General features: G+C 39.8%; 3 protein-coding genes across 4 annotated transcripts in view; all 3 read right to left on the bottom strand.

Moving 5' to 3' along the window:
• Window positions 1-904: 904 nt before the first annotated feature.
• LOC118333212 (SH2 domain-containing protein 1A-like) lies at window positions 905-3,979 on the bottom strand. The gene is made up of 3 exons (XM_035668762.1): window positions 3,540-3,979; window positions 3,164-3,227; window positions 905-1,538 (listed from the first exon to the last, which is right to left on the bottom strand). The coding sequence occupies exons 1-3, from the start codon at window positions 3,674-3,676 to the stop codon at window positions 1,269-1,271; spliced, it is 471 nt and encodes a 156-aa protein (XP_035524655.1). The 5' UTR covers window positions 3,677-3,979; the 3' UTR covers window positions 905-1,268.
• Window positions 3,980-6,700: 2,721 nt separating this feature from the next.
• On the bottom strand, window positions 6,701-11,141 carry LOC118333751 (type-2 angiotensin II receptor-like). Its single transcript, XM_035669530.1, has 2 exons — window positions 10,967-11,141; window positions 6,701-10,354 (listed from the first exon to the last, which is right to left on the bottom strand). Exon 2 carries the CDS (start codon window positions 10,286-10,288, stop codon window positions 9,038-9,040), a length of 1,251 nt encoding a protein of 416 aa, XP_035525423.1. The 5' UTR covers window positions 10,289-10,354; window positions 10,967-11,141; the 3' UTR covers window positions 6,701-9,037.
• Window positions 11,142-16,568: 5,427 nt separating this feature from the next.
• apool (apolipoprotein O-like) overlaps window positions 16,569-19,897 on the bottom strand; it is an 8,772-nt gene continuing 5,443 nt past the window's right edge. Inside the window, exons 10-13 of one of the 2 annotated variants that reach the window (XM_035669307.1) lie at window positions 19,789-19,800; window positions 19,586-19,758; window positions 19,131-19,280; window positions 16,569-17,212 (exon numbers count right to left, since the gene is read on the bottom strand). In XM_035669307.1, coding sequence (XP_035525200.1) covers window positions 17,124-17,212; window positions 19,131-19,280; window positions 19,586-19,758; window positions 19,789-19,800 — 424 coding nt within the window. In that variant the 3' untranslated portion in view covers window positions 16,569-17,123. Of the gene's footprint in view, window positions 17,213-19,130; window positions 19,281-19,585; window positions 19,801-19,897 lie in introns of both variants that reach the window. The other variant, XM_035669306.1, reaches the window with a different exon arrangement.

Consider the following 19,897-nt stretch of genomic DNA (forward strand, 5'->3'; position numbering starts at 1 on the left):
GCTGAAACCAGAAATGATCTGATTGTTTTCTAGATAAACAGTTATATTGTTAATCAGAATTGGTTCCAATAATTAACCATCTATTGACTGATTGATTATTTCCGCCCTTTTGGGATTAATGACACGAACAGCAGCACTTTTAATTTCACAACAAATAAAATTTATTCAATTATATATTACAAATATGTACAAGTCATGTAACAAGTAAATATTAAAATAGACATTTTTTAGAACTATCGTTCAAAAGGCATTATGTTGAAAAAATAGGTTTTGTTGTGATCTCACATTGAAACTGTAAAAGTAAGTTGTTGTTTTGTTTTTTTTTCTTTCTTTCCTTTTTTTTTTTTTAATCTAGCTACCACTAATCCACCTCCCGTCCGTCTGCCTATCCCCCACTCGCCTCCCTCCCACCGTCATTCCACCATCTGCCCACCATTAATTGTTTGTGTTTCTCTCCTGGGCTGCGGATGACAGAGCCACACAATGCATATGTTCTGACTGCAAGCAGGTGATATACGTTCCTGACTAGCACTCTGCTGATCGGCTGCGATGCACCTTCCCTTCTAAACCATATGCTCCTTGAGATACTGTCCAACCTCATCTCAGCGGTGAAAAGATGGAGGGTCCGGTTGCTAGGAGACCGCTGCACTGAAGAATTGTCTGGGTTGAATGGATGCTCTCTCGTTCTCCTTCTCTCTCTCTCTCTCTCTCTCATTTTTTTCATGAGGAGCCAATAATGTCAATCAGATGAATGACAGACTTTTCCCCCCTCTCTAGCAGTCAGCATTCTCTCCATGGAAATCAGTACTTCAATATGTCAAATTGAATTTTTGTTCCACATTATATGTCAGACGGAGGCTCGGGTGTGTGGCTGTGTATGCGTGACCTCATTTAAAAGAGTTTATTTCAACCAATGTCATTTATTTTATTTGCCATTCACATAACTGAATTGTATTAAGAAAAACAGAGCACAATATTTGTTGTCAACTTATGTATGCAGTAATGGATATTAATGTTCCAGCAGTTCAATATTTTACATCACATCCCTGAAAGATATGAGACACTTTCTGTGCCGCATGTGCAGAAAAAAAAGACACTAGAAGGCTACTGAGATCTGAGTCACTGAGAACCTAAATGACTTGGATTTAACAATAAGGAGCTAGTAATAGGAAAGAAATGACATTTACTTCAAACACAGCACGCAACAGTAGAGATCATGCAAGTCTTTTTGTTCATAATTAGGTCAATGTTGAGCTTCGAGTTTGCACCTAACCGAAAGCTTGCCGCACCTCCTTCTTGTTCCTGTTTTTCTGTCCCTGAGCAGCATGTGGTGGCCGCTGCTGGAGGTAAGTGTTTGGGCTGCTGTGTGTCGGTGACAGGCTATTACTGGGTGTCTGTGCCTCTGTGTGTGTTTGTGCCCGTCTCTGAGCGGTGACAGGGTAGAGCAGAGGCATGGCAATTCCTTGTCCAGGCTTCTGGAAAGCTGCTATCAAGTTCTTGATTTGCCGGAAATATCGTTTCTGCACACCAGGAGTGGTCTGAAACACAAGAAAGAAAGAGGGGGGAAAAAAGCAGAGAGGAATTCAGCTTCTCCATCTCCACATAAAAACCCCAAGGGGATATGAAGAGGACAGGACAGCACTGGCCTGAAATGAGCTCTCGTAGATTCACCTTATAAAAGACACCAGATACGCTACAAGGCAGAAACACAAGTTCACTGAGCAAAGGGATGGGCTGAGAATAATATCAGTTATATTTGTATATATCTGGTTCACTGATCCACACTGGGCTTGAATTTAAGAAAGTAAAAGGACAGAACAGTAAATAAGATGATGCAAAAGAAATTCAATCTATTGAAAAAAACTACTATTGAAGGATGCGAATATGCTCAAAATAATAAGCTTTAAAATCTAAATTAGGAAAATTCTGGTTGCAGTTGCCTTTGGAAGCATTCACTCCCTTGGGCTTTTTTTATATTTTGTTAGTCAACAAAAAAAAGCATTTATTTTAGGATTTATGTGTGACATCTAAGATGCTTAAAGTGTCCCATTATCTTTCTCAGCTTTACTGGTGACATGATAAAAACGGAAATAACACAAAGATTGCTTTTAGAAACAGTCTGTGACTTGAATCAAAACTAAATATGTTGTTTAAAATACGTCTTCTGTTGCAACAAAGGTTTTATGCGACTTATCTAACACTTTGCATTTGGTTTCAGTCAAATACAACTTTATCCAGGACCGTTCATGGAGTTTGGAATTATTTTTGATTTTTAATCAATTTTCCACTTTGCCCACAGCTGTTGGTTTAACATTTAATATCTAAACTATAAAGCATTAAACCTTTCAAATTATAATTTTGTCAAGTAAGGACTTTTCTAAAAGAATTATTTGTTTCCATTCTGTGCAATCAATCACGCTGTGAGAAACGGCGAAAATCTTGTTCTTTGAATAAATTTTGAAATCATTTAATCAAACGCACGGAACACTTTACACAGCGAAGCACTTTGGATGTTTCTGTCTCCGGCCACAAGTGTTACCTCTGTTCCCCAGAATATTTCATTAAAGTGATTGATATTGCACATGAATAATGTAAACTGTTATTGAGCTTGTAGTGAATTTCGTGTTATTCAAGTCTTCTCCCCCTATCTGTTCGCTTGATGCTGTCAGTAAAAATGAGCGAGGGGAAAATGTAGTTACAACAGCATCTAGCTTAGTTGTCAGAGAGAGACATAGCCTTCAGATGTCTCTATACATCCACATCTCTGGGTGTTTGCCAACCCTCAGTGCTCAATTACATATCCCATCAGAAATGCTGTCAAATGCAATTCTACGTTTCCCATCTCTGTAGAGTATATGCTGATGCTGTGGCGTCTTAAGTTTGAGATTTGTTGGGGGGGTAGGTTGACTATCTCACAGGGTGTTATTGCTAAAGGAAGAGAAATGCACCCATTTCTCAATGCTGTCACTCCTGGAAAAACCCACGTTTGTCTCAAATTCACAGCTTGCTGAATTAGGCAGGCACAAAAACAACCTCCAGAACTGATAAACACCAACTGAAGCGAGGCAGATGTGCACTTGTTTCGCTGGTTCTGTGGATCTTTAGGGTTGCGGAAATAGTCCAAACAGCATAAGAGTAAAAGAAATAAGATAAAATGTCTCACTTCTGCAGCCCATGATCCTGCGTCATCCCTGTGAAGTCTGTATGTGTAGACGTATCCGTGGTTCCTGCACACACACACACACACAACTTCACCCAGAGTTCATCTTTCAGTTTAATTGAATAAGTATTTGCCCCTACTGTCATCATTATTGCTCCTGTGGGACTCACTTTTCACACTTGATAATAGGTCCCCACATTTTTCAGTTAACACTCAGTTATATTGTTTATGCCTTTGTGCTTTTATTTTGTGCTTTTATTTTCTTAAATGTGAGGAGATCAATAACTCTATAATAGTAGAAAATAGGGTTATGTGTTGATTTGATTACTCACAGAGAAAGCACAAAGAGAGATATTGCACAATCTGGATTTATACTCACAGCACACACAGGCAGTAGACGCCAGGCACAGAGTCACTGTTACGGACCAGGTAGCACCCATCCCGCCCGTCCTGGGCCAGCCGCCTCTCGCCCTCTTCTTTGCCAATGGGTCCGTGGTAGACAGGCAGGTTTTCCATCACAGCTCCTTTCCAGATCAGCTTTTTGTTCTACTCCCAAGTGCCAGCTCTTTTCTTTCTCTCTTTTTCTCCCCTTCAACTTTTTACTGCAGGCGAGCCTTTTGGTCTTCACTCTAGACTGGGAACACAGCTAAGGCAGCTGTCCAGCCTCCCATTTGATATTTGGTTCTTGCTGTTTTAAATGTTTGTTAGGGAGCCCAAGCTTTGGCAAGCTAGCTTTCTGATTTTCCACGTTCTCACCCAGACTCTCTCTCACCTCTAACCTTTAAGGCTTGATGCTCAGCCCTCTTCTTTCACTGAAAGACGAAGACGTGTGCACACACGCATGCACACTCGTGTGGGTTTTTTCATCTCTCAGGAAACGATTGTATTTTTCAACAGGAAATAACTTCAAAGATTCTAACTGAATATTTCCAGAACAATAGAAAGCACAAGAGAGGGATAAAAAAAAGCATATTTCACCCTTTTCACATAGGAAACATATATTGTGCTTACGCAGTAACTAACAGTTCCCAGCTCAATTATCTAGAGGCATTGCTTTGTTTTGTTATTAACAGAAGTTTACTTAGATCTTTTACCTACAGTAAGTAAACGTACGTAGTAGCAATGCAAGTAAAATACTCCATTACAAGTATTCAAAATAACTCAAAATAAAGTCGGTATTTTACTTTAAAATATATTGTAATTCAGCTTTTGCACAAGGTTTTGCAAGAATCTATCTTGTGAGGCTTTAAGCTTTGGCTTGTTTCCAAACCACAGTGGTTTAAGCCAATCAGCATTCTATAGTATAAGGAACTACTGGCAGCTACTGCATGAGCTATGTATGCGGATTACCACTAGGTGTGGCAATGACCAGTGCTGCATAGCAAGAGATTGTAGAGACATGTAATGTAGTTGTCCAGTGGATTGCGTTACTAAGTACAAAATGCCATGTAATTTGAATTCAGTAACTGATTACATTTCAATGTAATCTGACTCAGTGTGTGTTAGCATAGATGCTACTAGCACTGAAGGCTTTTCCTGATGGAAGAGTTATGGATAGATGTTTTTGCTCTTCTCCTGACTGGCTTCGGTAAGTTTGACTATGTTATATGATTGGTTGCACACATCCAATCACCTGCTTTTTTCCAAACTGTATTAAATGATGACTCTAAAGGTCCAGTGTTAACATTTAGGAGGATCTATTGGCAGAAATGGAATATAATATTCATAGGAAATGTTTTCATTAGTGTATAATCACCTGAAAATAAGAAATTGTTGATTTTTCTTTACCTTAGGAATGATCCCCTCCTAGGAGTCTGCCATGTTGAAACCACCATTGTTTCTACAGTAGCCCCGAATGACAAAACCAAACACTGGTTCCTACATAAATAAAAAGTTGGAACCCGCTGATGACATTTTTAACCATAAACTATACTATTTAGTTTAGAATATTTTTTTAGTTAAATCTTAATCTGAAAAGTAACTGGTCACTGGCAGTACAATATCTCCCTCTGAGATGAGGTAGAGTAGAAGTATAAAGTAACTCAAAATTATACTTAATATTTACAGCACTTGAGTAAATGTACACACATTCACAACTGGCTGCTAAAATATCAACAATTTATTTCTCTACTTAAACTTAATAATAAACCACAAAAAGAAAAAAGGAAGACTAATTTACATTGAGGACTCTGTTGAATTAAAATGATATGTCAGAGGGAGACATTTTGTGTTAGGCAAGCAAAAACGTCTGTCACCTGCTGTTTAAAAGCTCCTTATAATTCTCAGCCCACAGTTTATTATCACATGTCCACACTGTATAACACATGTTCTCAGTCACATGTCGCTTCTCTTAAACATGTGATAAGGACACTCAAGCCTGCTCTGTAGAACAGTGAGGAATCAGCTAATGAAGCTGTGTGCATGAACATACTGTGGAGCTGCAACAAACTCATCCTGCAATCTGTCCTGTCACTCGGAAAGTTCTGTTGTGTCAAATTAAGAATCCGGTGATTAAAATAATGAATGTTTGCTGCAGTGACGTGCCATTCACATTTTACCACGCTGATAGCACAGCATCTGTTATTTGAAGCTCATCAGCTATGTTGAGATGTATTTATTCTTGGTTTCCATGATGTTTATTCACACCGTGGTCACGATTACATAAAGTCCTTCAGACCGCCAGGTGCCCCTGCATAAGACCCTTCAGAAAGGCAAACCGTATGATTCTACCATTCAGTAGCTTCCTTGAACTGGTAGCTCTTGTCAATGCAGAATTTGTTGAGGATTTTTTGTTTTTATACATTCAGAACTGTAGCCTATACATGAGTCATCAGTCTGTGTCAGAGCCATCTTTCCCTCGGCTCAGAAAGATCATGAGCGGTGGGACTTTGGGGCTCTGTCTGGGTAAGCAGCCAGTGGCATCTTATTCACTGCTTCTACAGCACTTTAGTGCCATCCAGTGGCAAACTTTGAAGGATTAGTGAGGGATAATCTGCAAGTAGCCTAAAGAAGGGGTTCCCAACCTTTTTCCTTAAGGGACCCTTTTTCTATCATTGACTAAACTGACGACCCCTCACTAAGTGACATATTTCATGGATACTTCATATTATATTCAATGCATAGCAATAACAGTACAGACCAACTGATAAACTGTACAAAAGAATAGTGAATGCAACAACCGCAGGTTTGTGTAAAACGAGCTTTTTGGATGAATTTTGTGTAATTCCTGTATATATTTTATCAGAGATGAGTTGTCCTGATATTTTCAGTAATATTTTATAGAATCCTCTGTCTGTATTATGTAAAAACAATCATAAAAATTGAATAGGTGTTTTTTTTTTTTTACAAATTCAGTGTTTTCCTCTCCCCAGTGCTTGGGCAATGTTCTATTTGCTCTTTGGTTGTTTTAACTGCATACCTTTCTGCATAGTTTGTCTTCAGGTCTTCATCGTGCCCTTATCCTGTGACATTTTTTCATGTCTTATAAATTATAATCTAAACTTTAAACATAATAGCTTTGTTTATTTACTTCACAGAAATGAACAAAATTATGACCTATAGAACAACTGTATATTTTTGTAAACAGTTGTCTTAAACCCCTTAAAATCAAGACGGCCTCACGACCCCCAGTGAAGCTTTAGTGGCCCCTAGTGGAGGATGGCCTAAAATAAAGGACTGGAAGCCATTTCAGGAAGAATTTTTTTTCTTCATGTGTGCTATAATCTGTAAAAATATCCAGAATGAAATAGAAGAAACACATATTAACATTATTAACTTAACTCTTTTGTTTTATAATCCCACAACATAGTGCAAAAATGACACCATACTCCACTGGCTCTTAGCCCACAGACAGGCAGGCCAGGGTCAAGGCAGAATGCAGTGGATCTATACTGCACACAAATAGCAGAGAGAGATACATCATTGATTAGATGGCAGATCCCTCAACCAACACAACTGCCTGGACTGGAATGCATCATAAGGACATTAGTATGAGATTATGATATCTGGGCTTGATATGTACGGAATCCATGAGAGGCATTCTGGGAGGGAAGGAAAAGGAGACTGAATGTCCATCTGCCAGGCCGACAGTAATCCCAGCACTCTCGTTCCCAGGTGGGGGGAAGCTCTCAGTCACAGCTGTTGGGTGGTAAGATTTGAAAAAGGAAAATATAAATTGTACATCGGTTTCACAAAATTGGTGTATGTGTGGAATTGGACAGATGATGAATGAACAGAATGCCTTTTTTGCAAAAGAACAGTAGGAGTTATTTTGGATAATCATATTAATTAAAGAAGTGGCACTTTCAGGAAAATATTGTTCACTTTATTTCTTATTAAGTCAAAGAAATGCAGGAATTTTCATTTTCCTTTTTTCATTAAACTGTCCGTACAGAATAATAAAATGCTAATGTTACATGTTACATTATTACACATATAATATCTTGTCCCAAAGACAACAGTAAAAGTAGCATTGTTATGACTGTTTAATAATTATAATAGTTATACATCTCTATCTTATTTATGTTTTGGCCTGTTCTGCCCTACAAAGCCAAAATGCAGTAGCTACACATTCAGTCAAGGTAGAGATAAAGGTCCAGTGGAGAACACAACATTTAGGAGAATCTATTGGAATATTATACTTATATGTATGTTTTCATTGGTGTAAAAGAATTGTGCTTTCATTACCTTAGAATGAGCAATTTTCATCTACAACATATGTTTTATCTACATCTGTCCTCTTCTACAGAGACCGCCATGTTGAAACACCATGTTTCTACAGTAGCCCAGAAAGGACAAACTTAACAATGGCTCTAGATAGGGCCTTACGCATTTTTTGCGAGTTTCCAACCTCTGCAGTTTCTCCTAGACACTTGGATGGCTGAGCTTTAGTGCAACTTCATTGTTAGATCCCACTAAATCCTACACACTGGTCCTTATGAATCTAAATTCCAATATTTGTTTGATCATATTAAATATTATTATACCTTAGAAATGTAAAATTTCTAAGGAAACATCATAGTTTGCAAAACTATAAAGCAGAGCTAAAAAGCTCACCTTAAAATTAAAGCTGTCTCTTTAATACCTGTTTCTTGTCATTGAGAAATTGACCATCCAACATCTTTGTAATTAAATGTATCATCCCAAATGAGACAGTAGCTAGAGCCAACCACTATGAAGAAACAAACAAAAACAAACATCAGGAGCTGTTTAGTCCTGCCAAATATTATTAGCCTAGCAGAGTATCTAACTTCCATCTCTGCCTTGACTTCCTACAGATTTAAGTTTTTCTTCTGCATCCATAATCCTACAATGACTGTTTGGTCTCATCCTCTTTGTTAGAAAATAGATGCATCTACATAAAGCAACAATCTCATTCATTTGAAGTGTTTGTGTACATTTGTGAATGTACAGTAAGTCCAATATTCACCGTCTTTCAGCTTTGTTTTTGGTCTACACAAACTCCCGAGGGAAATATCTGGCTCTTTAGCTGCTAAATGCTCCACTATGTTCACTGGCTACTCATCTGTCTGCTGTTTTGTGCTGAGCGGGTATAGTATACAGTGGGCTTTGAGCTTTTTCACTGAAAACAGCTGCCTGCTGTAGCAATAAAGGCATTACATTTATAATTTATCTGTTCGTTGCACAGTTTGGCAACCAGTCTCAAAACTTTAAACTGTTTTTTCTCAGCTTTATCTTGTCCTTAGTTACTTTTTTTCTGTCTTTGTAGGGCAGCATTGAGCTCTGCTGTCAGTTATAGTAACAGCTCCATCTGACACATCCATGCTTATTGGAGTTCAGCAGTCATTTGATGTTGGTATCGCTCCTTGGGGTGTGAAGCCAGTGGAAGGCGAAGAAAGTCTCCCTTCTGTAGGCGGGCTAGGAAGGACCAGGGGGCTCCACAATCGCCAGGTCTTTCAGGTCACTGAGTTTTCGAGAGAAGGAGCTCAGCCTTGTGCTGAAGGAGCCCCTCTTCTGGCTGTGATCTTCCCCACGGGCCTTCAAACAAGCACACAGACCCTTGCAGAGACCCCCGAGACGGCCCCGGAAATGGTTTCCAATGAAGCAGTAGAGCAAGGGGTTGATGGCCGAGTTGGAGAAGCCCAAGCAGAGGGTGAGAGGGGTGAGGTTGTGGATAGTCCAGTTTACCCAGCAGCTGTCCAACCAACCCTCGCTCTTCAGTACGTCCAAGAAGGTCACACAGTGGAAAGGGAACCAGCATAGGAAGAAGGCCAGGACCACAGCAGCTACTGTCCACAACACCCGCTCTAGCCCCCTGCCCTCAAGGGTTCTGCCTGTGCTGGAGCTGGGGCTCACACAGGGGGTCGGGGGTCTCTCTGCTTTACTGCAGCTCTCCTGGGATTTAACAGAGGACATGTTGGGGGGGTTCTGCATTCTTACCAGTCCTGTATCAGCCATCAGATGTCTACCGATAACATAGTAGCAACAAGTGATGATGAGCAGCGGCAGCAGAAAGGCCAGAACAATCTTCATCCAGGTCAGGGTCATATACCAGGTATGATTAGGATATTTAATCACACAGGCCTCCACACCAAGCCCCTCGAGGTAGTAAATTTCCCTCAGATACAAGGTGGGGGCTGAGCAAGCACATGCAAGGAGCCACACCAGGATGCATGTGAGCCGGGCACTTTTGGGGTCTCGAGCACTCTGGGAGCGGAGCGGATGCACAATGGCCAAGTAGCGGTCCACACTCATGCTTGTGATAAAGAAAATCGATGCGTAGAGGTTGAGGTTGTGGAGCGCTCCACAGGCTTTGCAGGCAACCCAGCCAAAGGGCCAGTTGTATCCCTGGGAGTAGTAGATGGCCCACAGCGGGAGAGACAGCAGGAACAGGAGGTCAGACACACACAGGTTCAGCATGAAAGTGTTTGCTACAGTTCTCCTTGAGGCAGTGGCATGAGCCAAAACACACACTGCCAGGGCGTTGGCTACGGTTCCCAGCACACAGATAACGCTGTAGATGGTAGGGATGACTGTGGTCATGGGTATAGGAGGCCAATCTGTGCAGAGGAGACCAGAGGGGTCTAGAGTGGTGTTCAGATAGATCTCTGTTGTTGAATAAGGGGAGGAGGTGGAGTTGAAAACGGTTAGGTCATTTGGGATTGCCATTATGAAACTGGATGTAGTCTTGCGTCACTCAATTTGATTTCCCTCTTTTCAGTTTTCCAAGGTCAGCTGGAAATAAAACAACAGAGATGCATTTACAAGTCAACTGCCTTTTATGGACAAAAAAAAGTTTTCCTACACAGCATCCTTTAGTTGGCTCCAGTGTTTATTAGCTGTCCCACTTGATAACTAACAGCAAAAATACATTACACCATTCTTAAAGTTGGGCAGGAATGAAATACATATGAAGGGGTTGTAATAATCTGGCTGCTTAATGGATTCCCCAGGAACAATTATTTTGCATTAATGACTGAAACAAGTTTTTTAAAACATTCATGATTTAGATAAACAAAAGCGTCAGCTTAATTTTAGATTTAATAGTTTTACAGAAGCGTTAAAAGTAACTGAAACAGATCCTATTACGATCCCGTGCACCAGAGGAATGGATTATTAATAGCAGAAATAACAAATGGAAAGGCATTAAGTAACATATGGGAAATTACATCTTCAAATAACTTTCTCCAATACAAAAAATATATATATTATAATAAATAATTACACTGAGGTAGTGATAATAATTAGTGTTGAAAACTAGAAGATGTACTATCAAATCAAACAAATATGACCAAATAAAACCAAACTTAATATATGATTTCTACCTATTTAAAAACTTAATTTTACCTAGAATGGTTAAGCGTCCAGTCCAAGCAGTCAAGGGGCTTTCAATGCTTCTTTTGGCTAAAATCCATGTCTTGACAATTGCTCCTCAACCCCTCTAAGAGAAATCTGCACAGCTGAGTGCCCCGGACCATATCATGCGTCTGAATGTGTGTGTGTGAGGAGAAAACAGACTGGAGGCTCTGAGAAACCAGCTGAGGTTGGGGGTCTTATAGCCCCCAAGAGCCTCATGATGATTGCACAACAGAGAAGTTGCTTACACGTCACACCTTCATCATTACCAAGGGGCTGGACTGTACCTGGCCATAAGCCAGCCTGCAGAGAGAGCAACTTGCTTTATCTGTTTTTTATTTGATCCCTGCTTTTTTCCTCGCTCCCAGAGTCTCCAGAAAAGGCCAAAACTACGAAAAACAAGTCAAGATGTGTGTTAGAGTAATAGCTGTGTCTCCAGTGACTGCAGACACACAACCATGTGTCATACCTGACCATAATGAATAGGGCACCAGTGTGTTTGAGGTGTCAAACTTAAAGACCTAACTGTCCCTGCTGGGGCCTTTGACCCAAGGAACAAGCGCTGTGTGTTAATTAGCAGAGCCTCGCACTTTGTGTCATATTTGTCCTGCCAGCGGTCAGATAAGCCATGGGAAATATTTACTCTGTCTCAGCGGAAGTCAAGCAAGCCACTGGGGCAGAGGGAGAAGGGGGAGGCACAGTGTGATAGACGAATGAGGAGGAGGACGAGCAGATACTGCAGGGAGTGAACGAGCAGATGAGAAGGAAAGATGGAGAAAAAGAGGAGGGAAAAAGGAGAGAAAGCGGAGATTCCCTCCAGTGGTTTTTCATTAAAGCCTCTGGTGAAAGTTAATGAGGGATGCGTACAAAGCTCTGAGACTGATTACATCACAACTCCTTTGATCAACGGCGTGAGCATGCAGCTCTCCCTCTGTGTGCGTGTGCATCTCTGCTTTAATACTTGTGCAACTGGATGTACTTAATCACAGCCTGGCGTGCATGCATCGACGCAGTGTGCTCGTCTCTGTTTACATGTGTGTTCAGATGCCTGTGTGCCCTCTACTCCATTGAGTATCTATCAAGATGTGACATGTTCTAATAGCCGTGGAAAAGCTGACTGTGAGGATGACGGATGAAGGCGAGACAGAAAGATTTTGAAGGCTGCAAATGAAGAGCTCCGTTGTTGCCTTCTTGTAGGATGTGAGAAATTGGGAATGCTCTGTATGTCGCAAAACTGTTAAAATGGGATAGTTATGCTTTCCAAAACGGAAACTTCATAATGCAGTGTTCTTTCACTGGCATGCTGGGTATGCACAGTTGTTCAAACACACACACACACACACGCACACACTCAAAGAGAGAAGCCAAGGGCCCTTAGTCATGACATGCAACAACTAAAAACAGAAATTTATGGTGTCACGCTGGCCAACACAAATAGAACATGACAGAAAAAACGGAACTATGTCTCTGCCTCTGAATAGATTCTACGTAATCCAGTGCTGAACAGTATTTAAGTACATTTTAAGTACTGCACTTAAGCACAATTGTGAGGTACTTGAGATCATTTTTTGCTGCGTTATAGTTCTACTCCACCAGATTTCAGAGGGAAATATTTTTTCCATTTTTCACATAAAATCCTGCTTACATGTGCATGTAATCAGTAATCAGCATGGATCAGGAATAATAATCAAATCATTTTACATAACATTTGTAAATTGAAAGCAGATACTCCCAATGATGAGTGCTTTTATGTTTAATACATTCAGTGTATTTTGGTGATTTTATACTCACTTTCTTTTATGTTACTTAAGTTACATTTAAGCTACGCTAGCAGCTTTGTCTGCCATCCGAACACTTTAGCACCATCAGGTCAAAATTTAAATGTGTCCGATACTTTTGCTTATGACCACATACTTGGAAAGATTCCCAGCCTCAGCTGTACTTTGTGTCATTGCTATTTAGCACATGTTAGCATGCTAACACAGTAGGATAAGATAGTGAACATAGTGAACATTATAGCTGTACTCAACATCAGCATGTTATAATAGTCACAGTTAGCATGCTGGTGTTAGCAGCCTCACAGAGCTGCTAGCATGGCGGTACGCTCTCAGTCTTGTTACACTTTTGTGCTTTTACATAAATTATTACTAGCATAATTTTACTCAAGCAAAGGAGCTGACTACTATTCAGTCAATATTACTTCCACTTGATTTATCTCAGAATGGCCTCTGTTAGCCTTTGTCAACATTTGTGTTGTGTGTGTGTGTGTGTGTGTGTCTTTGTGTGTTTGTCTGATGACCCAAACACAGGGATATAGTTACAGCGTTTGTACAGGCAGCAGATAAGAAGAGCGATGGAGCAGAGAGCATCAAACGTCAGCTTACATCACAGCTGTTACTGGACATCTATCTTCCAGCCAATTATATTTTTTTCCTGGATTAAAAACATAAAAATGCTATTTTTAACTGTAGCTTGTCAAATGCTTTCCTCTGCACTCATTAACAACTTAGATGTACTTAATAAATGTCTGTGGATGTTGTTGGAACCAAAAAGTTACACAGCTCAGATGTCAGTTGTCTGCCATACGTGTGTGTGCATTATGTACTGGACAGAATGAACTGCAAACATTTAATTTTATGTAGGGGGGAGAAAAATCTATGTATACTACACATACTGACCCCTATAAATAAAGACGTGGAAGATGTACGCAAGTGAACATATACTGTATTCACAAACCCCCTTAAATTGCTTCCATAATTGTTATGTTTAGATTTTTTGCTGATAAATGTGCTATGTGTTTATTTTATGGAGGGTCTCCCTTGCTGGCCGGACCCTGGGAAGATAACCACCAAAAACTATAGCCCTCGCAAAGTCCTCTGTGGAAAATCTGGCTCACTGGGGTGAAAGGTGAGGGGTCAGGGTTGTGAGCCCCGCTTCCTCTCTGCTGGTCAGGACAAATCTTCGAAGGCTCTGGACTACATGACAGAGTCCAGTCGTATATTAGTTCTCATAATCATAGCTGCTTGTGTGGGACATTGTAAGGAAGGGGGCCCCATATGTGTAGGGAACCCTTGAGAGAGGTGAAATGAGGCTAAACTTAGCATCTGAAACACTAGTCCTCAGCTTATAGTGACAAGATGTCCATGTAAGAAGAAAGGATTGCACAGATTTCCAGCATTCCCACTCTGTATGTTCTATTTTCAGCTGAGTCAATATGTTCTATGTGGTTTTATTAATGCTGTTTGTGGATAATAATTCCAAGACAGGGGCTGTTTTTTTATCAGAACATTTGGCAGTGCTTGTTTAAAAAACAGCCCTGCTCACGAGTCCCTTAACCCCTTGACTCAAACCAGCAGCACAAACTGTAGCTCCGATGCCACAGGAAGCCTGGTTCCCATATGTGGTTTTCTCCATGTATAACAGAAAAAGGATGAGAAAGTATTGACGTCCAATTGATCTGACATCTCCTGCTCCTACACACATATGTGAGCACACAACACACCCACACACACAGTGTCCCAGGGGTCATGACTTTGGTCAACCTCATGCAGAGTTTATGAGGTCCAGGCAGCTCCAGTTCCTCTGAGGGGCAATAAAGAAGCTATAAAGATGTTAACAGATAGCCTGGTCCTTGGTACAAACTGTGTGCTCACAGAAAAAAGCAAGAACATGTGGCACCGAAAATGCTTTCAAGTATATACATGACATTCCCACACGTTTGTGTTCCTCAAAATAATCATTTCCATGCTTATTATTTGTCCATTTGTACTGTACTTTTGTTTCAGGAAACCACAATGACTGTATCAATTGGGATCAGATTTACTCGCAGACCATTTGTACTTTACTAACCAAAGAAGCAGTTCTCTTATGATTTAGTTTCTGACTTGCAACAACAACAACTAGGTTCAACTAAATGAGTAAATTGTAACAGAACATGTAATGAGACTAAGAGTCTTCAGCCACACTAGCAGCTCTGTGAGGCTATGCATATGCACCGTGCTGCTTTGAGCTAAATGCTAACATTGCTGTTGTTTAACAGGTCCTGACCTGTTCGTCATCTTAGTTAGCATGCTAACATTTGCTTAATAGCACAAAAAATAGATGGGGAATGTCTTTAGTTCTGCAGGTATTAGGTTATTAGGGTTATAAAAAAAATACTGACCTAAAGGAGCTAGAGGAAATGTCAGAGATCAGTAAAATGATTAAAATTCATCCTGAGTGGGACTTGAATGTGTGTTTCACGCCAATAATTGTCAAGACAAGTCACCCAAAAGCATAAGCAAATCTTATGATGGCAATAGAGGAAAAATTAGGGTATCATCATATGTCCGGACACAATTTCCGACCAATCAATCCTGTGGATGTTGAGATATTTTGACCTGTGAGCTGAATACTTAAATAAAAAGCAAAAATGTTAACCTTATGGTGGCCCTAGAAGAAAATCAACAAACTCATGAGGATTCATCCTCAGGGGACTATAAATGAACGAAATGTTTGTTTGGGCAATTCAACTGAATCCGACTAATATATTTTCCACAATATACTTGCAACACCATATAATAGAGTACTCTAAAAACTGTAACAGAGATTATTACAAAGCTTTTCAATAATTTCTGAGCACTTTTTAAGTTTACATCAGTTTTGACCATCAGTGGTAACATGGGAGACATCCAGAATGTGAGCCATAAATGTTAAAGATGTTTTGAAAAGACTTGTAAATACGCTTGAATTGAGGCTCACAAGGCTCACCAGAGATTTAATATCCTTCGCCATTTTGAAGGACATAGATTCGTGAGGTGAAATCTTTAGTTTGTATGATTCATTTATTCTTAAGTTTTCCCTGTTACAGTGTAATATTCAGGATGCTGACCACACATTGTTGTGTGTGTTGGGTTTGTTGTGGTTTGGTACAAACAAATATATTGCCTTATGTGAAACAGAACTTCACCAAAAGCCAATTATGTGTGCACACAGTTAAACCCTCCTACAAGGAGTTTTAACTGGTTATGAAACAGTCTCAATTTAATACCGATGCCTCTATATGACCTACATAAACAAACAAGACCACTGTCGAGAAGATTTTCTCGCTATTTCTAGCTATTTCTGTTACGAGGATGCCAGAATCAACACAAAATTAAAGTTCCTTTTTGCTGCTTTACATTTGAGTTATTATTGCCTATATGTAGGCTTTAACATTTCCTCGAGGAGAAATGTATTTATTTATGTGATATAGGTGTGATAGAAGATAAAGTCCATTTCATGTTAAGCTGCTCATTATTATGACGATTTAAGAGCTAGTCTTTTTAGTAAAATTTCCTTCATTTTTTAATACTTTTTATTTGGTTGGATGATTATAAAAAAAAGTGCTTTAGGAAGAAAGCCTTTTTGTTTCCAATGTTATTTGCAGGGGACAGAAGACAAAGTTCTTTGTTTGCGATAATATGCTATATGTAAGTTGTATGCTTATGTGACAAATGTTTTACCACTGACACTATATGTCTGGTATCTTATAACTCTGTGTGTTGTTGCAATACCAATAAAAAACACAACCAATACTGACAAGGAACTACTGAGTATTTGACAAGACACAACATGAAATTGTGAAAAATATAGATTTATTTTTGGTTCTAAACAACTGAGGACAATCTCTGACGTAACAAAATGGAACAGTCCATCTTGTAATCATTACCAGCACACGTGCAGTATTGTCCTCTTACCAATGCAATGGGCTAAATTACAATAAATAAAAGCGCCACGCAGTTAAAGTTGGAGCACAAAAGCCAGTAATTGTTAAATGACACATACAGAGAGAACATTTCACAATCTGCCATCTGTGAATTAAAAGACTTGTAAAAGGATGTGGGTGTATTTTTTTCCCTAGGTTTCCATCCTTTGCAAACCATCAGCTCTGTGTACTAGAATTCACTGCATTACTGCTAGAATGCAAATGTGCTCGGACCTTTTCTGTAGAAAAATAAATGACGTGGGGGGAGGAAATGAGAATGGAAATGTTGATGAAAGAGTTTATAACTCTGCTTGCTTGGAAAATGGCCTATTTACAATGCATAATGATACAGACTGTTAATGTGAATGAGATGTGAGATGGCAGTGTGGGATTAAGGTTTCTCCTGCAGCAGGCTGTGGTATCTCAGCTGCGTGTGCTGTACAGGTCTTCATCCTCAGGGTTGGACTGGCCGAAGTCCATTACAGCAGGGTCTGGCTTGAAACCAGAGCCACCTGGAGGGCAGCAAGAGAAATGCAACAAAATCTCAGTCACAAGCACTGAAATATTTCATGGCAAACTGTAAGGGATTTAGCTGCTCTATTTACCCAGACTGACAATAAATGCATCAATAAAATAAACTAGAATTACTAAATAACTAAAATTAAAACCAACCAAAAAAAAGGGTAGCTGGGTTAAAGCCGCACAGTTCTGTGACCATACAATACTAGTGATCTAGTGTTCAGTACAATCAGCATTGAGCACACTGACCCACATATGCACAAATACACAACATCTCTTCCTAGAATTACCTAAATTCCAAGTCATCTGGCTTTGCTGGGTCTCATGTCTAGGCTGTGCTCTTTCCTGATCCAGATAGGATTAGGATTCATTTGATTACCCTTCATCAAAATTGTAGAAAGAAAAAAAAAATGCTGTGGAAATCCGCGAGCAGATGGAAAAACCGAACCAATGAATAAATAAATCTCTGCACTGATAAACCTTGTGCTCAGTCAGTGGATCAAAATAAAAGTGAAGGAGGGGTAGGCCGTGTTAAACATAAAACAAATATCCACATACAAAGTAGATATTGATATATAACATGTGTTATACGTGTTATTAGCTGCACATAATAGAGTTACAATGAACCACCCAGAGTTGTGTATAAACAAAACATGATTATTAATGCCCATTTTTTATGTGAAGTTTAAGTTTCACGTCTCATCTTTAGACCAACCTGCTCTCATGGAATATTGATGAACTAGTGTTATTAAGAATAAAACAAAAAGTAAACAAAATACATTAAAAAAAATGGCATTTGGATGCTTCTTTGTCTTGAGGAGTACACATATAGTTGACATCTGCAGCAACGTACAACAGGACATTTATTTTCCTAGGAGATTGAGATTATTTGGAGCAAACATTCTGTTATTATTTTTCCAATGTAGAAAACAGTGTTATGCAAAATGGGATCACTGCATCATACAATTATATTTCTGAAGGGAATCCAGATGTTGACTCTTACATCAGATCCCTCTCATGTTTTATTTGGTGGATATTATTCTTTGCTGTCTAACAGAAGAATCCCACAGGTTATGGTACAGGAAAATGCTTGCAGAAGTAAGAATGGAAATAAATAAGATTTTATTGATACCAACACCATTATCGATTCCGCTTATCGGTCAGATTCTTTATTGATTCCCTAATTGATTCATGATCAATTTTCTGTGTGGAAAATAGTAGCTCTACATCGGTTTTCAGCATTATCTCCGAGTCTGAGCACAGTGTAGAAACAGAGTAGAAAAAGGCATTCAGGAGAGAGGAATGTTAAGCAGAAAGATGTTTCAGCATATTACTGGTGTTTCCACCATTACCTGAAATTATCATTACAACAAACACTCTTGTTCTACTTATTTGTGATATCAAGAATTTCATTTCCTCCTCCCTGCCGTGACTCATTTAGTTTCCAACAGTGTACGCGCATGTGTTTGACGTCAAAGTGCAACTTTTAGAAAAACGTCCCCGCATCGATAAAAGGAATTGATAAGCTCGAGCACGTAAGATTTCAATTAATCACACAATTTGTGACTGGTTCTCAACTGGAACCGGGTCTCGATTCAATATGTACCTGTCTACTGTATGTCAGACACTGAATGTTAAAGAATTCAATTAAGTGCACTGAAGCTGTTTTTTTTTTATTGTTGTGCAGTACTTGATTGTTTTTTCATGTCATGCACGCAAAACAGTTTCCGTGGAAACATTGCAAGATCAAATCTCAGCTTATCTAACATCTGGATACTTAACACCACACGAACTAACAAGGTGCACACATTCAGGTTTCTCTGAGCTGCAGTGTGTCTGTGTGTTTCAGTAAGTCAAAGCTCAATTCTTAAACCTGAGAAGTGGTGTGGGTGCAGCAGGTGTTCACAGTACCTGTTCTATTTTCTACTGCAGGCTGTTGAGGAGGTTGTGGTGTGAGTGTTGGGTTTAATGTCTCCTCCACAGCGGCGACTTGTGTTGGGTCAGCTAACTCAGGCTGAGGAGCAGAATCAGGATCAGGTTCAGCTGATTCAACAACTGGCACTGTGAGGAAATCAAAATACAACACAGGGTCAACAGCATGAACTGATGAAAGCTATTGTGACTTTATACTAATATTACAATGTAGTACTAATAATGTTCTTATAAGAAGAGATGTAGAAATAGCTTTCACAAACTTTTTACAAACACTTATTGGATCATTTCAGTTGTCTTCCATTTTTCACAATTTTCCACACTGAAGTAGCTCCTTGAGTTCCAATGAATCCACTTTCCAACAGCGGTTTTCCAAGGAAGCAGATTCATTGCTAGTACACTTTCTACAATATGGGGCAGAACATTTCTGGTACCTGCTGGTTCGTCTGAGGACTTTGGAGCAGGTAGTTCTTCAGAGGAAGGAGCCGACTCGACTTCAGCTGACTCTGCTGGAGCCGACTCGACTTCAGCTGACTCTGCTGAAGCAGACTCCACTGGAGCAGACTCGTCTAGTCCAGACTCAGCTGGAGCAGACTCAGCTGGAGCAACCTCCACTGGAGCAGATTCAGCTGGAGCAGACTCAGCTGGACAGACTCAGCCTGGGCAGAGCCTCGTCTAGAGCTGGCTCAAACTGGAAGAGCAACCTCCAACTGGGACAACAGGCACAACCCTGGAGCGAGAACCTG

Source organism: Morone saxatilis, unplaced genomic scaffold (genome assembly GCF_004916995.1).
Source record: "Morone saxatilis isolate NCDOM2014 unplaced genomic scaffold, NCSU_SB_2.0 Contig22, whole genome shotgun sequence".
Lineage (NCBI taxonomy): Eukaryota > Metazoa > Chordata > Actinopteri > Moronidae > Morone > Morone saxatilis.

Coding starts and splice junctions, on each gene's coding strand:
- LOC118333212 (XM_035668762.1), bottom strand. CDS start 3,676: ATGGAAAACCTGCCTGTCTACCACGGACCCATTGGCAAAGAAGAGGGC. Junction 3,228..3,539: donor GTCTACTGCCTGTGTGTGCT/GTGAGTATAAAT, acceptor GTGTGTGTGCAG/GAACCACGGATACGTCTACA. Junction 1,539..3,163: donor CAGGATCATGGGCTGCAGAA/GTGAGACATTTT, acceptor CTTGTGTTTCAG/ACCACTCCTGGTGTGCAGAA.
- LOC118333751 (XM_035669530.1), bottom strand. CDS start 10,288: ATGGCAATCCCAAATGACCTAACCGTTTTCAACTCCACCTCCTCCCCT.